Below are 13,099 nucleotides of genomic sequence, written 5' to 3'. Positions count from 1 at the left end.
TTTCATTTCATTCTAACCCTAACAAACAGGCTATCTCCCCCTCTCCCTCACGCAGTCACGCAAGTCTCAGCCCAACGCGGCAACGCCCACCGCCGACACCTCCTGCCTTCCTCACTCTCTCAGGCGAAGCCCAGGCGCCCACCGACCACCGCATGAGACAGCTACTGCGCGATTTTCCATTTCTCCGGTAAGTTATTTTTTTTTTTTAATGTAAATCTAAATTATCTAATTATGTTTGGGTATTTTGTATTCGAAATAATGAATTAAGTGTTAGAATTTATATGTTTATTCATGTTTCAATTGCTTATAATGATTATTTGATGTTTGCATGTTGAATTTCTTTTTTTTACTTCAATGTTTTCGAATTTATGTTTTTTCTTTTTTGGTTTATTTTCGAATTTCTTTCGAATTTATGTTTTTTTTTTTGGTTTTTTTTAGTTTAAAGTTTAGGGTTTTAGGGTTTAATGTTTAGAATTGATAACAAGTATGGTTTATCTTCGAATTTATTTATTTTTATGTTTTGGTAATGGGATTGTAGCAGAGGACAATTAGTTTTTCATCATGATTGCATTGTTTATTTTTGTCAAGTACCTGAATTTCTTAGACTCCTTTTGGTTGGACTTTGAAATTAGAGAAAATGCAATTATTTTGATTTCAAAATTAGAAATTGAGAGAAAGGTAGAAATTAGCTTGGTTGATATATGATAAGTTGGAATGTGCCTCTGAAATTGAGTGTCTTTGGTTATAACTTTAGTCTTTGGGTTCGTATTTGTACCCCCTATTCCGATTTCTATCCTATATTACTCGATTCCTTTTATCTTTTTTGTTTATTTACTTTACGCTTCAGACTACGATGTTGAATGAGGAGTTCTATGCTGAATTGGATGGCATACTCAAACGTGATGACAAAGATAGTTTTGTGGAGCTCCTTGATATTAACATAGCAGCCTTAAATGAGGAAAATAGGGGGGCTGCTACTGCCTTTACTATACACTCAAGGGCTTCTATTCCTCTAGGAGATCCTTATGCCCCCTTTACTGCAATTTGAACACAATCTCAAGTAGGGGGTGGATTCAGAATGTCTGTTGCGCTCGAGGACAACCTTTTCTCAGACTCTTCAAGTTCTAGTGCCTCCCTGCATCGTGCAAGTAGCTCTACTGCCGACTCCTCAAATACAGAAAATCAGTAGCTCGTGTCTCCAACTGTCCAGCTACCTATTGTGGGGTGGATTCCATGGTTGGAGTGTCAGGGAAGGCGGCTAGGGGTGGGGCTGCCAATGAAGCTGGTTGTGTACTTGTGTTGTGTTGTGTGGGCAGTGGTGGATCTGGGTATTGACATAAATTTCAGAAAGTTGGTTGTGTTGTGTTGTGTTGTGTTGTGTGGGCAATGCCTCTCTCATTTTTTTCTTAACATAAATTTCAGAAAGTTGAAAGTATTTCTAATGTGTATTGATATTTCTAATGTGTATATATGGACACTTTTTAAGCTAACTTATACTTTAAAATTTGTGTTTATTCCTGCTAGGCTGCTAAAAGTATGGACTCAGATTATTAAGATTAAATAAGTTGGCTAACCTGTGTGTAGTTCAGGGGTTCTTATTTTTGTTTTTATTCTTGCAGGGAGTGAAGGAAGTCAAGGAACCACGGATTCTTATTCTTGCAATGTAAGTTGCTCTTAAATTTTTTTTATAAAATGGTATGTGTATATAATTGTTACTTTAAAATTACTTATATTGTATATAATTATATTGTAGATGGAGAGCTCTCAATCCAAACGGTCTGCTTCTTTTTCTGAACAAACGTCACAGCCACTTTCTGAAAAGGATATGGAAGAATTGCAATCTACTTTGCCTCCTGATAAGAAGCTAAAAGCGGGGCGGGAATATATATGGAACAGAAAAAGTAAGAGGAAAGCTGAGTATTGGAAATATTACTTAGAGTACGTCGAGAATGGAAAACTACGAGCTGAATGTAAGTTCTGTCCTAAAACTTTTGCTGCTGATGGTAATCTTAATGGTTCAAAAAATGTTAAAAACCATGCAGAATCATGTCTCGGTAATCCTATTAATATAGAAAAAGAAAAGGGCAAAGAAAAGCAAACTAAATTGTATTTTGATCAAGAACATGAGAGTAGTGAATTAAAGTGTGGGAGTAGGATTATTAACTTGAATGATGTTAGAGAGGCATTGATTCACATGATTATTGTTGATGAGTTACCATTTAAGCATGTGGAAAAACCCGGTTTTAGGCACTTTGTGCAAGTTGCATGTCCACAATTTCACATTCCATCTCGTGTTACCATTGCTCGTGATTGTTTAAAGTTGTATTATAGTGAAAAAGAGAAATTGAGAGAAATGTTTAAGACATGTCAAAGAATTTCTGTGACCACTGATACTTGGACTTCAATACAAAGAATTAATTATATGTGTCTTACAGCTCATTTCATTGATAATGACTGGAAATTGAATAAAAAGATCATAAATTTTTGTCCAATTTCTAGTCATAAAGGAGAGGCTATTGGAAAAGCAGTTGAGGCATGTTTAGAGTATTGGGGTATTGATGATAAACTTTTTACTGTCACTGTTGATAATGCTTCTTCAAATGATGTTGCTTGTGCACACTTGAGTAGAATGGTTAGAAGAACAGGATGTATAAATGATGGAAAAAATCTTCATGTTAGATGCATTGCTCATATCATTAATTTAATTGTGTGGGATGGTATTAGAGAACATGGTGTGTGCATTGATAGAGTTAGAAATGCTGTGAAATATGTTAAGAATTCCCCTGCAAGAATACTTAGATTCAAAGATCTTGTGCAAAAAGCAAACATAGATTCAAAATCTTCTTTATCCTTTGATGTCCCCACTCGTTGGAACTCCACATACATAATGTTGGAAACGGCTTTGAAGTTTCGACGTGTTTTTAGTGGGTTATCTCTTCCTGATGGAGAGGATTTGAATGACAATGAAAGGCCTCCCGAACCCGAAGATTGGGAAAAAGTGGAGAGGTTGGTTTTGTTTCTAGGGGGGTTTTATCTGTTAACTAAACGAATTTCTGGTTCCCATTATGTGACAGCTAATAAAGGTTTAGGAGAAATTGCTTCTATGTATGATATGTTGAATAATTGGGAACAAAGTGAGGACTTGAATTTTCAAGCCATGGCCATTGCAATGAAAAAAAAGTTTGATAAGTATTGGGGGGATGTGGATAAGATGAATAAGTTCATTTATGTTGCTCTTCTTCTCGACCCTCACTCTAAGATGGTCATTGTTGAATTGACACTAACGGATATGCATGGACCGGAAAAGGGTACAAAACTTGCGAATGATGTGAAGGAGTTCGCTTACTCTTTATTTGAGGAATATAGAAAAATGTATGCTACTTCTAATATTCCAGATTGTGGAGATAATATGTCAATGGATATTGATAATAGTAAAGGAGTGGGTTCCGATTATGTGAGGAAACTAAAAGAAAGAGCAAAACGATTGAAGGGGACAAGTGGGTATGCGATAAGTGAGTTGGATAGGTACTTAAATGATCAATTAGGGCCGGAGGAGGAAGAACAAGATGCATTGACATGGTGGGGTAAGAATGGTCAGTGTTATGTGATTCTTAATCGCATGGCACGTGACATACTAGCCATCCCATTGTCGACCGTTGCATCGGAATCTGCTTTTAGTACGGGAGGTCGTACTCTAGATCCATTTCGGAGTTCTTTAACTCCTAAGGTAATGCATCGTTATCTTTTTATTTTATAAAATCAAGTTTGTTTATATCTTAATATGACTTTGTTTATACATATTTGTGTAATATTTTTGTATTGAAGATGGTTCAAGTGTTACTTTGCACACAAGATTGGCTTAGAGCTAAGGAAGTGCCAATTGTTGATGTGGAAGAAAATTTGAAAGAGTTAGAGGAAATAGAGAAAGGTAGTAATAATTTTATGTATTTGAAATTTTGTTACACCAAATTTATTATTTCATTGTTATCAATCATTAATATATTCTATATTGTATTTTATTTAGAGGTGCAACGTGGTGAATCTAACGATGTAGACGATGAAGTTGTTTTCGTGGACTCATTAGTGTGAATCACGCGATCAAAGGGAAAACAACTCGTTGGAGAATTTATGTATTCCTAGTACTTGAGAGTTGAGAGTTGAGACTTAAGAGAATTTATGTAATTTTATGAGTTTTCGTGGACTTATTTGTATTTTCGGTGGACTCATTTGTATTTTTGGTGTTTGAGAATCGGGACTTTATAGACTTTATGTAGTTTTGTAATTGATAATTTTGGTTTGTATGTAATTATTAAATTATGCAACAGGTCTAAAAATCACAAAACAGGTCCATATGCAGGTCCAACAGGTTTTGTATTAAAAAAAAAACGAAAAAGACACAAAACAGGTCCATTCAGGTCCAAACCCGGACCGGACCTGATTTTTCAGGTCTGGCCCGGAACCGGACCTGTTAATTCAGGTCCGGTCCCCGGTCCTCATAATTACCCAATTCAGGTCCCCGGTCCAAACAGGTCCGGTCCAGGTCCGGTCCGGTTTTGGACCGGTGTACACCCCTAAAAATAGTACTAACACAATAAGTTTATTATAGCAAAACACAATAGAAAACAACAAACAAACTACATGCAACAAGTACTATTCCATGAACATATGACACAGACAACACTAACATTATTAACATCCTCTAAAACAAAATAAGTTTATAAAAAAAACATAACAGCAAACAGCTTACAACATAATTTTGGGTAACACCTTTTTAAACAAGATCAACCCGCCAAAAAATGCAAACAAATACTTGTGAATATCTTCCTTGGAAAGTAATTATTTCATTGAGCAAACAACAACATCAATAATAATCCATAAACCATAACCATCAACTTAACAAAAGGGTACAAAACATGCAACCACAACTAAGCTAAGGCAACATGCCTCTACAATCTCCATAAACCCTTTTTAAGGACTATAAACTTTTTTTGTATTAACAGTAAGTAGCATACATATCTGAATAAGTTATGTGTAATTAATGATGATACTAAATTAAACAGCAATTTAACAAGCAGTTTTTCGTTAGTTCAATGTCTAGAAATTAGAGGAATCAGTTTCTTGCTCAAAGAGATTCAATGCAAAAGTCAAGCACATTAAGGAGTGTATATTGATAAGTTGTCCTGAGTATATAGTTGCCAAAAGCAAGTTATCCAAACATAATTCAAGAAATTCCATGGTTCTAACAAGAAGTAAAGCTACCATAAGAGCAATCTCATCACCAAAACAATTACCTCAACTGTAATTCCCATTTTACTCAGTTATCTAAAGCTTACATACAAAGAAAATAGAACTCAACCCCTCAGTATATATATATATATAAAAGGAATCAATGAAAGGAATCAAAACACCCCCCCAATGAAGAGCACACATAAATACACAAAGGAAATACAGCCGAAACACAATGAATAATAGTGCATCAAACTACCTTCCAAGAAACTAAGCATGCACTATTATAAGGCATGTTATGTGAGGCCAAAACAGGATTAAAAAAAAAGAAAAAAAATAAAATATCCCCATTTCCCTAAGCCAATGAAAACACCTCCCAATGAAGAGCATACATAACTACACAAAGGAAATACGGCCTAAACACAATGGATAATAGAATGCATCACAACACTTTCTAAGAAACTAAACATACATCACTATCCTTGTAAATCAAGTATTTTAATCATTTAAATGTAAAGCTAAAAAGAGTATAACAACAGATGAAAAACCCATTAAGTGCATAAAAAAAGCATACTTATTATTATACATATCAATGTACCGCTGGGTAATAGAACGCCTCATCAACCTTAGCATATCATTGAACATATAATTAGCTTAGAATATAAATTATCACACTTACATTGTAATACCCCGTATTTTTAAAACGTATTTCTAATTAATTAATTAATTACTACTCTCTTAAAAAGGGTATTTTAGTAATTTATTTTACTATTGGATTTTGGATCCAAAATGATGATTGAATTTTGGCGTCAAAAGTATTTTAAAACTCAATTATTATTTTTGGATTTTGGATAAGATTTATTATCCATTTATTTTAGTTTAAAAACCGGATTATATATATGTATTTTGGATATTTAAATAATCAAAAATTATATTTTAATTATTTAATTAGGAGGTCTGAATTTTCTAAATATTAAGCTACGATTTTTGGATTTTCTAAGTGTAGAAAATCTGATTTTCTATGTGTAGAAAATCTTATTTTCATAGTGAATTTATTTAGTGAATAATTGGTATTTTCTTAATTAATTATTTTATACAATATATTTTATTTACACAACTATTTTTTATTCCTTAAAACTAGCAAATTAATTCCCTCAATATCTAAACAGAGGTCCAAAAATATGAGCTTAGGAAAGCTCAAATTTTCTGCTACCATGATGGATTTTTGGGTGATTTATTTTGGTAAATTGTATTTTTAATTATCTCCTTAAAATCTCTTATTTTCCTTATTTTCTATTTTCCATCTCACAAAGATTTGATCATCTTATTTTCCTACCTTATTTCATCTTTGATTATTCCCCCAAGTAATCTCTTTTGTCATATTATTTTCATGACAAACACACTTTCCTAAATTCTATTATTCTTAATCACCTTAATATCAAAAGTTTCCATATTTCTTTATTCACTTCTCCAAGTAATTCCTTAATTCTTTTTACCATAATTCTTCCTACATTCTCCTACCATAATTCTCTCATTCATGAGCCTATAAATACCCCTTCATACCTCCCATATTCTTCACACCAAAAACCCAATTCACTTCTTCTCTCTTCTTCTTCTTTTCCCTAAACCTTTTCATACTTTTCTTCTCCGACCTCTTTTCAAACAAATATTATCCCATTTATCTTTAAAGCCAGTTTTCAGGCACTTTTGTTCAGTTTTTGGGGTATTGATGTTTTCACGGAAGGTTCTTGAGGTTCTTTTGTGTGGTTTTGCTAGCAAGAATCAAGGTACGTTAGGTGGCTAGATACCTTTGAAAGTGATTGGTTTGAATAACATGTTTTATATGAATTGATTAGTGATTGAATTAAATTAATTGTATTATGATTTTGAAATAAATTATGTTTGGAGGTATTGATAAAAGTATTTTGAATGATTGATTTTTAAATCATGTTTTGAATGGTTTGAAGTACTGATCATGTTTAAATAAAGGATTTGATTTTAAAAGGCTTGTTGAATTAAATAAAGGATTTGATTTTAAAAGGCTTGTTGAATTAAATAAAGGTTTTTCAAGGAAGAGTTGTTGATTTTGAAAAGCTATTAATTAATATGAGATTTTATTCTCAAGTATTTATTTAGGTTTGATTTTGAAAAAATGTGGAATTAATAAAAAAAAGATTTTGAATTATATTGGAACTATTGGATATTAAAAGGATTTATTGAACCATTGAATTATTATTAGGAAAAATTGCCCGGAATAATCCGACCTTTGCCTCATCCGCCTAAAATAATCCCACCTTTCGATTATTTTTTAATAATCCGACCTTTATACCCAATCCGCTTCCAATGGTCCCAGGTGACTTGAAACCGGCTAAACATGTTACCATTTGTAACTTGGGATTATTTGCACACGTGGTACCACATTGTTGGTCTAAAATAATAATACAAAAAAAAAATTAATAAAAAAAATTTAAAAAAAAACCCAACCACCTCCCCTTACCCACGCACCACCACTGAAACCACCTCCATTACCCACCACCACTGAAACTACCTCCCCTACCCAACCCACCAGCCGACACCACCTTCTTTACCCAAGCCCACCAACCGAACCCACTTCCTCTACCCAACCCACCAACCGAAACCACTTCCTCTACCAACCCACCAACCGACCAATCGAAACCAACGGCCACTACCTGTGATGGTTTTTCAATTCTTAGGTTGATTTGTGGGTGTTCGAAGATGCTCAAAATTGTAGTGTTTGCCGGCGATTGTTGGTGCAGCTGTAGTGGGTGGTAAGTGATTGTGATGGTGGGTTCATTTGTTACGGGTTTGTGGTGGCGCGTTTGCGAAGGAGAAGCAGCAACAATAGGGCTGCTATTTTTGGTGGTTTTACAGCTTGGGTGCTGGGGTTGGGTCGACCGGAAACGGGGAGGGAGAGGGAGGGGGTGGTCAGAAAAGGGGAGGGAGAGGGAGAGGGAGGGGTGGTCGGAATCGTGGAAAGGAAGGGAGATAGTGGCCGGATTTGGGCAAGGGGGCGGTGGGTGGGCCGGAATCTGGGTTTCAGCTTTTTTTTAAAAATAATTTTTTTTTGTTTTTTTTTTAATTTTTTTCTATTTTTTTATTTTTATTTTTGACCAATTATAGTCTGACACGTGTCTAATAAATTGTAATAACAAGTTAGGTGACCGGTTAGGACCATTTAAAGCGGAAGAGGTATAAAGGTCGGATTATTAAAAAATAATCGAAAGGTGGGATTATTTTGAGCGGATGAGCCAAAGGTCGGATTATTCTGGGCAATTTTTCCTTATTATTATTATTAATGCTTTATAAGCATGTTGGTAATCCCACTATGCGAATTTGGTTTATTGATAAAGCCTTAGACTTTGTATGACCGGGTCTTTCCTCAAGAATAGTCTTGTAATATATGGAGACTAGCATGGGGGTGTGCACACTTGGGTGAGGAATTGGATTAAAAGGAATTGGTTCTTAATAAAGGAATTAGTTTTATAAGCTATTATTTTGAATATTTAATCATTGGAATAGATTTTGGAATAATCAGTTAGAAATTATTGGATTAATTATTAGAGTTGATTTTAAAAGCATGTTTGCAAATAAATTGAGTTTACATTATCTTGCACTTATCGTACTTAGCATATTTTTGCTAATCCGTATTTCCTATTTGTTTTGGTTCGCCCTGTTTACCGTAATGGTAAGCAGTGTTGACTATATTCAGGTGGAGTCATGAATGAGCATATGGGAGTCCCGGTATTTGCTTCACCTAGTTTTAGGAATGTTGGTCTTGTCTTTATTTTGAGTACTCATAACAATGTTATCATTTTTATAAGTATTAATAAAATAAAGTTGAGTTTCCGCTGCAAGTTTTGTTATTGAGTTAAGTATTTTGAGTAGCCTTGTGTAATCACGCGGCGGTAATACGCCTATGTCTATCTCTATAGTATAATTATACGTATTATACTAGTATTTCTGTAGAGAGAGATTTGGGGGTGTTACATACATTACCATGGAAATTGCCAAACATTATTAAGGGAAAATTACTAAACATAATTAGATGACCACCAAATATAGCAAACAATTTCACAGAATTCCTACAAAATAGCTCTCCCCTTAAAACTGACAAACATAATTAAGCCGAAAATCCCTAATAATTATTCACAAGAACATAATTAACCAATTAAATCCTCAATTTCATAAACCCAAAAAATGCCACAATTGAACTTAGCAAACAATTGTACGATAATTAACCCTCTCCAAAAAAAATTGACAAAGAACAAATGAATTCCTAACTACTTCAGAACTCCCTAATAATTATTCACAAAAACATAATTAACCAATCAAAGCCTCAATTTCAAAATTCCGAAAAATGCCACAATTGAACATAGCAAACAACTTAACAAAATCGAACGATAATTAGCCCTCTCCAAAAAATTGACAAAGAACAAAGAAATTCCTAAATATTTATTCGGACAAACATAATTAACGAATTAAATCCCTAATAATAATTCAGAACTCCCAAAAATGCTATAATTTAAACAAACAGCTACCCAAAAATAAAAAAGTAAAATGGTCCCAAATCATAAAGCATGGCACGTGGAGGACAATGGCCAGCAAAACATGTGCATATTTTTGAGGGCAAAAGAGGGAAAACACTGTAGATAAGGAAAGTAGAGAGTACTTATGGGGGTAAGATGGTTATGACACTGTAAACAAGCATTGTCCTTTTGTGGCACTTTTTATTTGTAAGTTGGGGCTTTTAGAGTTAGGGATACGTATAAAAATACGAGGTATTACATTCGCACCCATGGGGTCGATTCTTGGGCTTTGTTGGTCGTTCGAAAGGGAGTTTTCTAGTGGGATAGTTACTGGGACAAAGGATGAGATTGTGTCTATGGAATGGATAAAATTTTGGCCTGTTGATTTTGCTGTTCTGTTCTAGGAAACCAAATTGAATACAACAAGTTTATGGCCACCATGTGTGCTATGAATGGAGTAAGCATTGATGACCACTTAGAATTAATCAACCGTCCACCATATTCCGAGGAAGGGTTTCATCATGTGTACGTGGATAATATGGGCAGTGCTGTAAAATAATAATTCAGCATCTAAAATAATAGAATTTCTTTGTAAGACCTGTAGAATATTATAAGATTTCAGAAGTTTATTGTCTGATGTATAGTAAGTTGTGTAATGAACACATATACGAAGTAGCAAGTATTGATTTTATTGTGCTGAACTACTAATGTTGAAATGTGTTGCATGATTATGTAGTAGGTGTTTTCTATTATGGAAGCCCTCTGACAAAACTGATGTGGCAACTATGCCAAGAGTTCAGCCTTAGTAGTACCACCCTTAAACTCTAGCACTCTATAATTAGATACCACCCTTAAACTTTTAGGTATAGTAGTAAGGGAAGGAGGGGAAAAGATAGCTCAACTCTAGCACTCTAGATTTGGAAAATAATGACAATGAGAACTGATAGAGTCCCATCTAGACAAAAAGATTAACATTTTAACCTATCCCTTAATGTTGATATGATTAATTATTTTCCAAATGATTGCTGATGTTTCTTGCTATAATTAATTTTGATATGATTAACATTTTAGGCTCATATGCTTCATAACCTCTCCCTTAAACTTGAAACTTACATTGGATAATAATTAAATTATTTATCCTATTTTCCCCCCAAACCTTTTTATTACTACACTTATGACATGAATAGTATGAATAATTAATTTAGAGATTAAGTGTGACAAGATATATGACATTAATTATGTTTGCATACCTGAAGACTTACTCCATCCAAAATACCCAGGTCCTTCCCTTGGACGCTTTTTCACACCTTGAGTGGATATAAGTTCATCCACTACATCCTCCTCTTCTACATCAACAACTTTCATTAACACTTCAACAACCTATTATCAATAATAGTATTTCAAATTACAATGTACCACAAACTCTAAACAACATACATGTAATCAAACACAACTCATCTCTCACCTCTACAGCCACAACACTTCTTTTTCACTGGCATACTGTCCAATGCAGCCCTTTCGTGTGGCCTCCCATATGCCGCGTGACAAACTACTCAAATTTAAAAAAACCACCACAAGATGATATACAACAACAACAAAATCAAATAAAAAAAAAACAAGGCCACTTTACTTTACTTTACTTACCCCTAATTTCCCAAAATCACCATCCATAATACGATCAGCATTCTTAGCCTTGTCTATCTCAGCTTCTGTCCACACCTTCAACCGAGGAAACACACCCCGTTTGACAGGGGGTCTTCTCAACCGATAAAGATACATCATCTATAGCGTACAAGGTTTTATTATTTCCATAAAAAACATAATTGCAGAAAAACCAAATTATAAATTACCCCCATAGGCTAGAATTAACCGCAAGAAATATTATACATTCCACAACCCTTGGAATACCCCGTATGGTAGAACCTCCTTGCAAAGCTTGAAACAGAATACATAAGTTTTTTCTAGCACTAAGGAACACCAATCATATGACTCAGGGTCCACTGCTGCAATTGCCGCTGGAAGTAACTTAGGGTACAACCTATGGGATGTTGTAGGACACGGAACATCCACTAGGGCTAGCAGCAAGAACGCAACCTTAAACTCAAACACATCTTCAAGTGGAGATTCAACAGCTTGTACTAAGTTTTTCCTCGGAATCCCATTCATATTGCTCGGGGTAGTCGTACTGAATTGAGAAAGGACACCTTCAAGAAACTGCTTTGTGGCATCATCCATAGCTTCTTTCGGAACCGGCAAATACCCCTTAGGAATCCCAAGAACCCAATGGACTTGAACGGGGTCAACTGTAAACTCTAGCCCATCAGGATTTATCAAGCAATATGACAGAACATCAACCCTCGTAGCAAGCCAAAAATACAACTCCCTATGAAGTTGCCTGTCAACTAAACCAAACATTCTAGGAAATCCCATCTCTTTTCTTTTCACAAAACTCATTAAAAATCATACCAAAATACTCCACCAGTAAATTTACATTTTCAGGCCGCATATAACAAAAAACACATATCAATATACACATGTCATGGATGCAACTGATAATTGAATTAACACCATTTTACCCTTGTGACCTCCACCTTGCAACGTTCAATTTATTTACCAATTTCCTTCATCTTTCTGCCTTCACTAAGTTTATTGTCCGAAACAAAAACAAGAAAAAAAAAACAAAAATAAATTCACCTACAATGGCAACACTTGGACAATACAACGAAAAACTCACCCGGTACACGGCTTCATCAATTTTCTTGCACACCTTAAAGAAAAAAGCAATTAATTATCATCGCCCTCCAAACAATTAGAGATCAACTTCTACATTTATGTATGTTACCGATAAATGTGATACCCTTACCTTTTTGCTACCGACCAGCAGATTCCACTTTAGAATTTAATTACTTCTCCACCATCCTTCAAATTGAGTACACAAACAATATTATAACCAAAATATACAAATGCAAACAAAAAGCAACCAAAATATACAAATGCGTGAACTTTTTCACAAAATATACAAATGCACGTAACTTTTTCACAAAATAAAATCCACCCCACCAACTTACGCATGTAAGTTAGAAAAATGTATGATGACTCAATAACATACAACTATCAAGTATGGCCACACCACTTATAAATTAAAATGCCACCAAATAAACTATAACAAACTTCTTAAATAGGACTAGACATTAAAATGATGAGAATGAGGGCCACCATTCTGAATAATCCTTCAACTCTAATCAGATCAAACTTTCAGTATCACACCCCTCCTCAAAATGGCCACAACCACCATTGATTTTAAATGCCATTTTAATACGTACTAA

At 34.5% G+C, this 13,099-nt stretch overlaps 1 protein-coding gene across 1 annotated transcript; it reads left to right on the top strand.

Annotated features, from left to right (window-relative positions):
* The first annotated feature begins 1,078 nt into the window (after positions 1-1,078).
* On the top strand, positions 1,079-3,078 carry LOC110694013 (zinc finger BED domain-containing protein RICESLEEPER 2-like). Its single transcript, XM_021871172.1, has 5 exons — positions 1,079-1,148; positions 1,620-1,663; positions 1,754-2,003; positions 2,121-3,006; positions 3,075-3,078. The coding sequence occupies exons 1-5, from the start codon at positions 1,079-1,081 to the stop codon at positions 3,076-3,078; spliced, it is 1,254 nt and encodes a 417-aa protein (XP_021726864.1).
* Positions 3,079-13,099: the final 10,021 nt, after the last annotated feature.

The sequence above is a fragment of the Chenopodium quinoa genome, unplaced genomic scaffold (assembly GCF_001683475.1).
Source record: "Chenopodium quinoa cultivar QQ74 unplaced genomic scaffold, ASM168347v1, whole genome shotgun sequence".
NCBI lineage: Eukaryota > Viridiplantae > Streptophyta > Magnoliopsida > Caryophyllales > Amaranthaceae > Chenopodium > Chenopodium quinoa.
The sequence above is the reverse complement of the archived record's forward strand: the minus strand, read 5'-3'. Positions and strand labels throughout refer to the sequence as shown.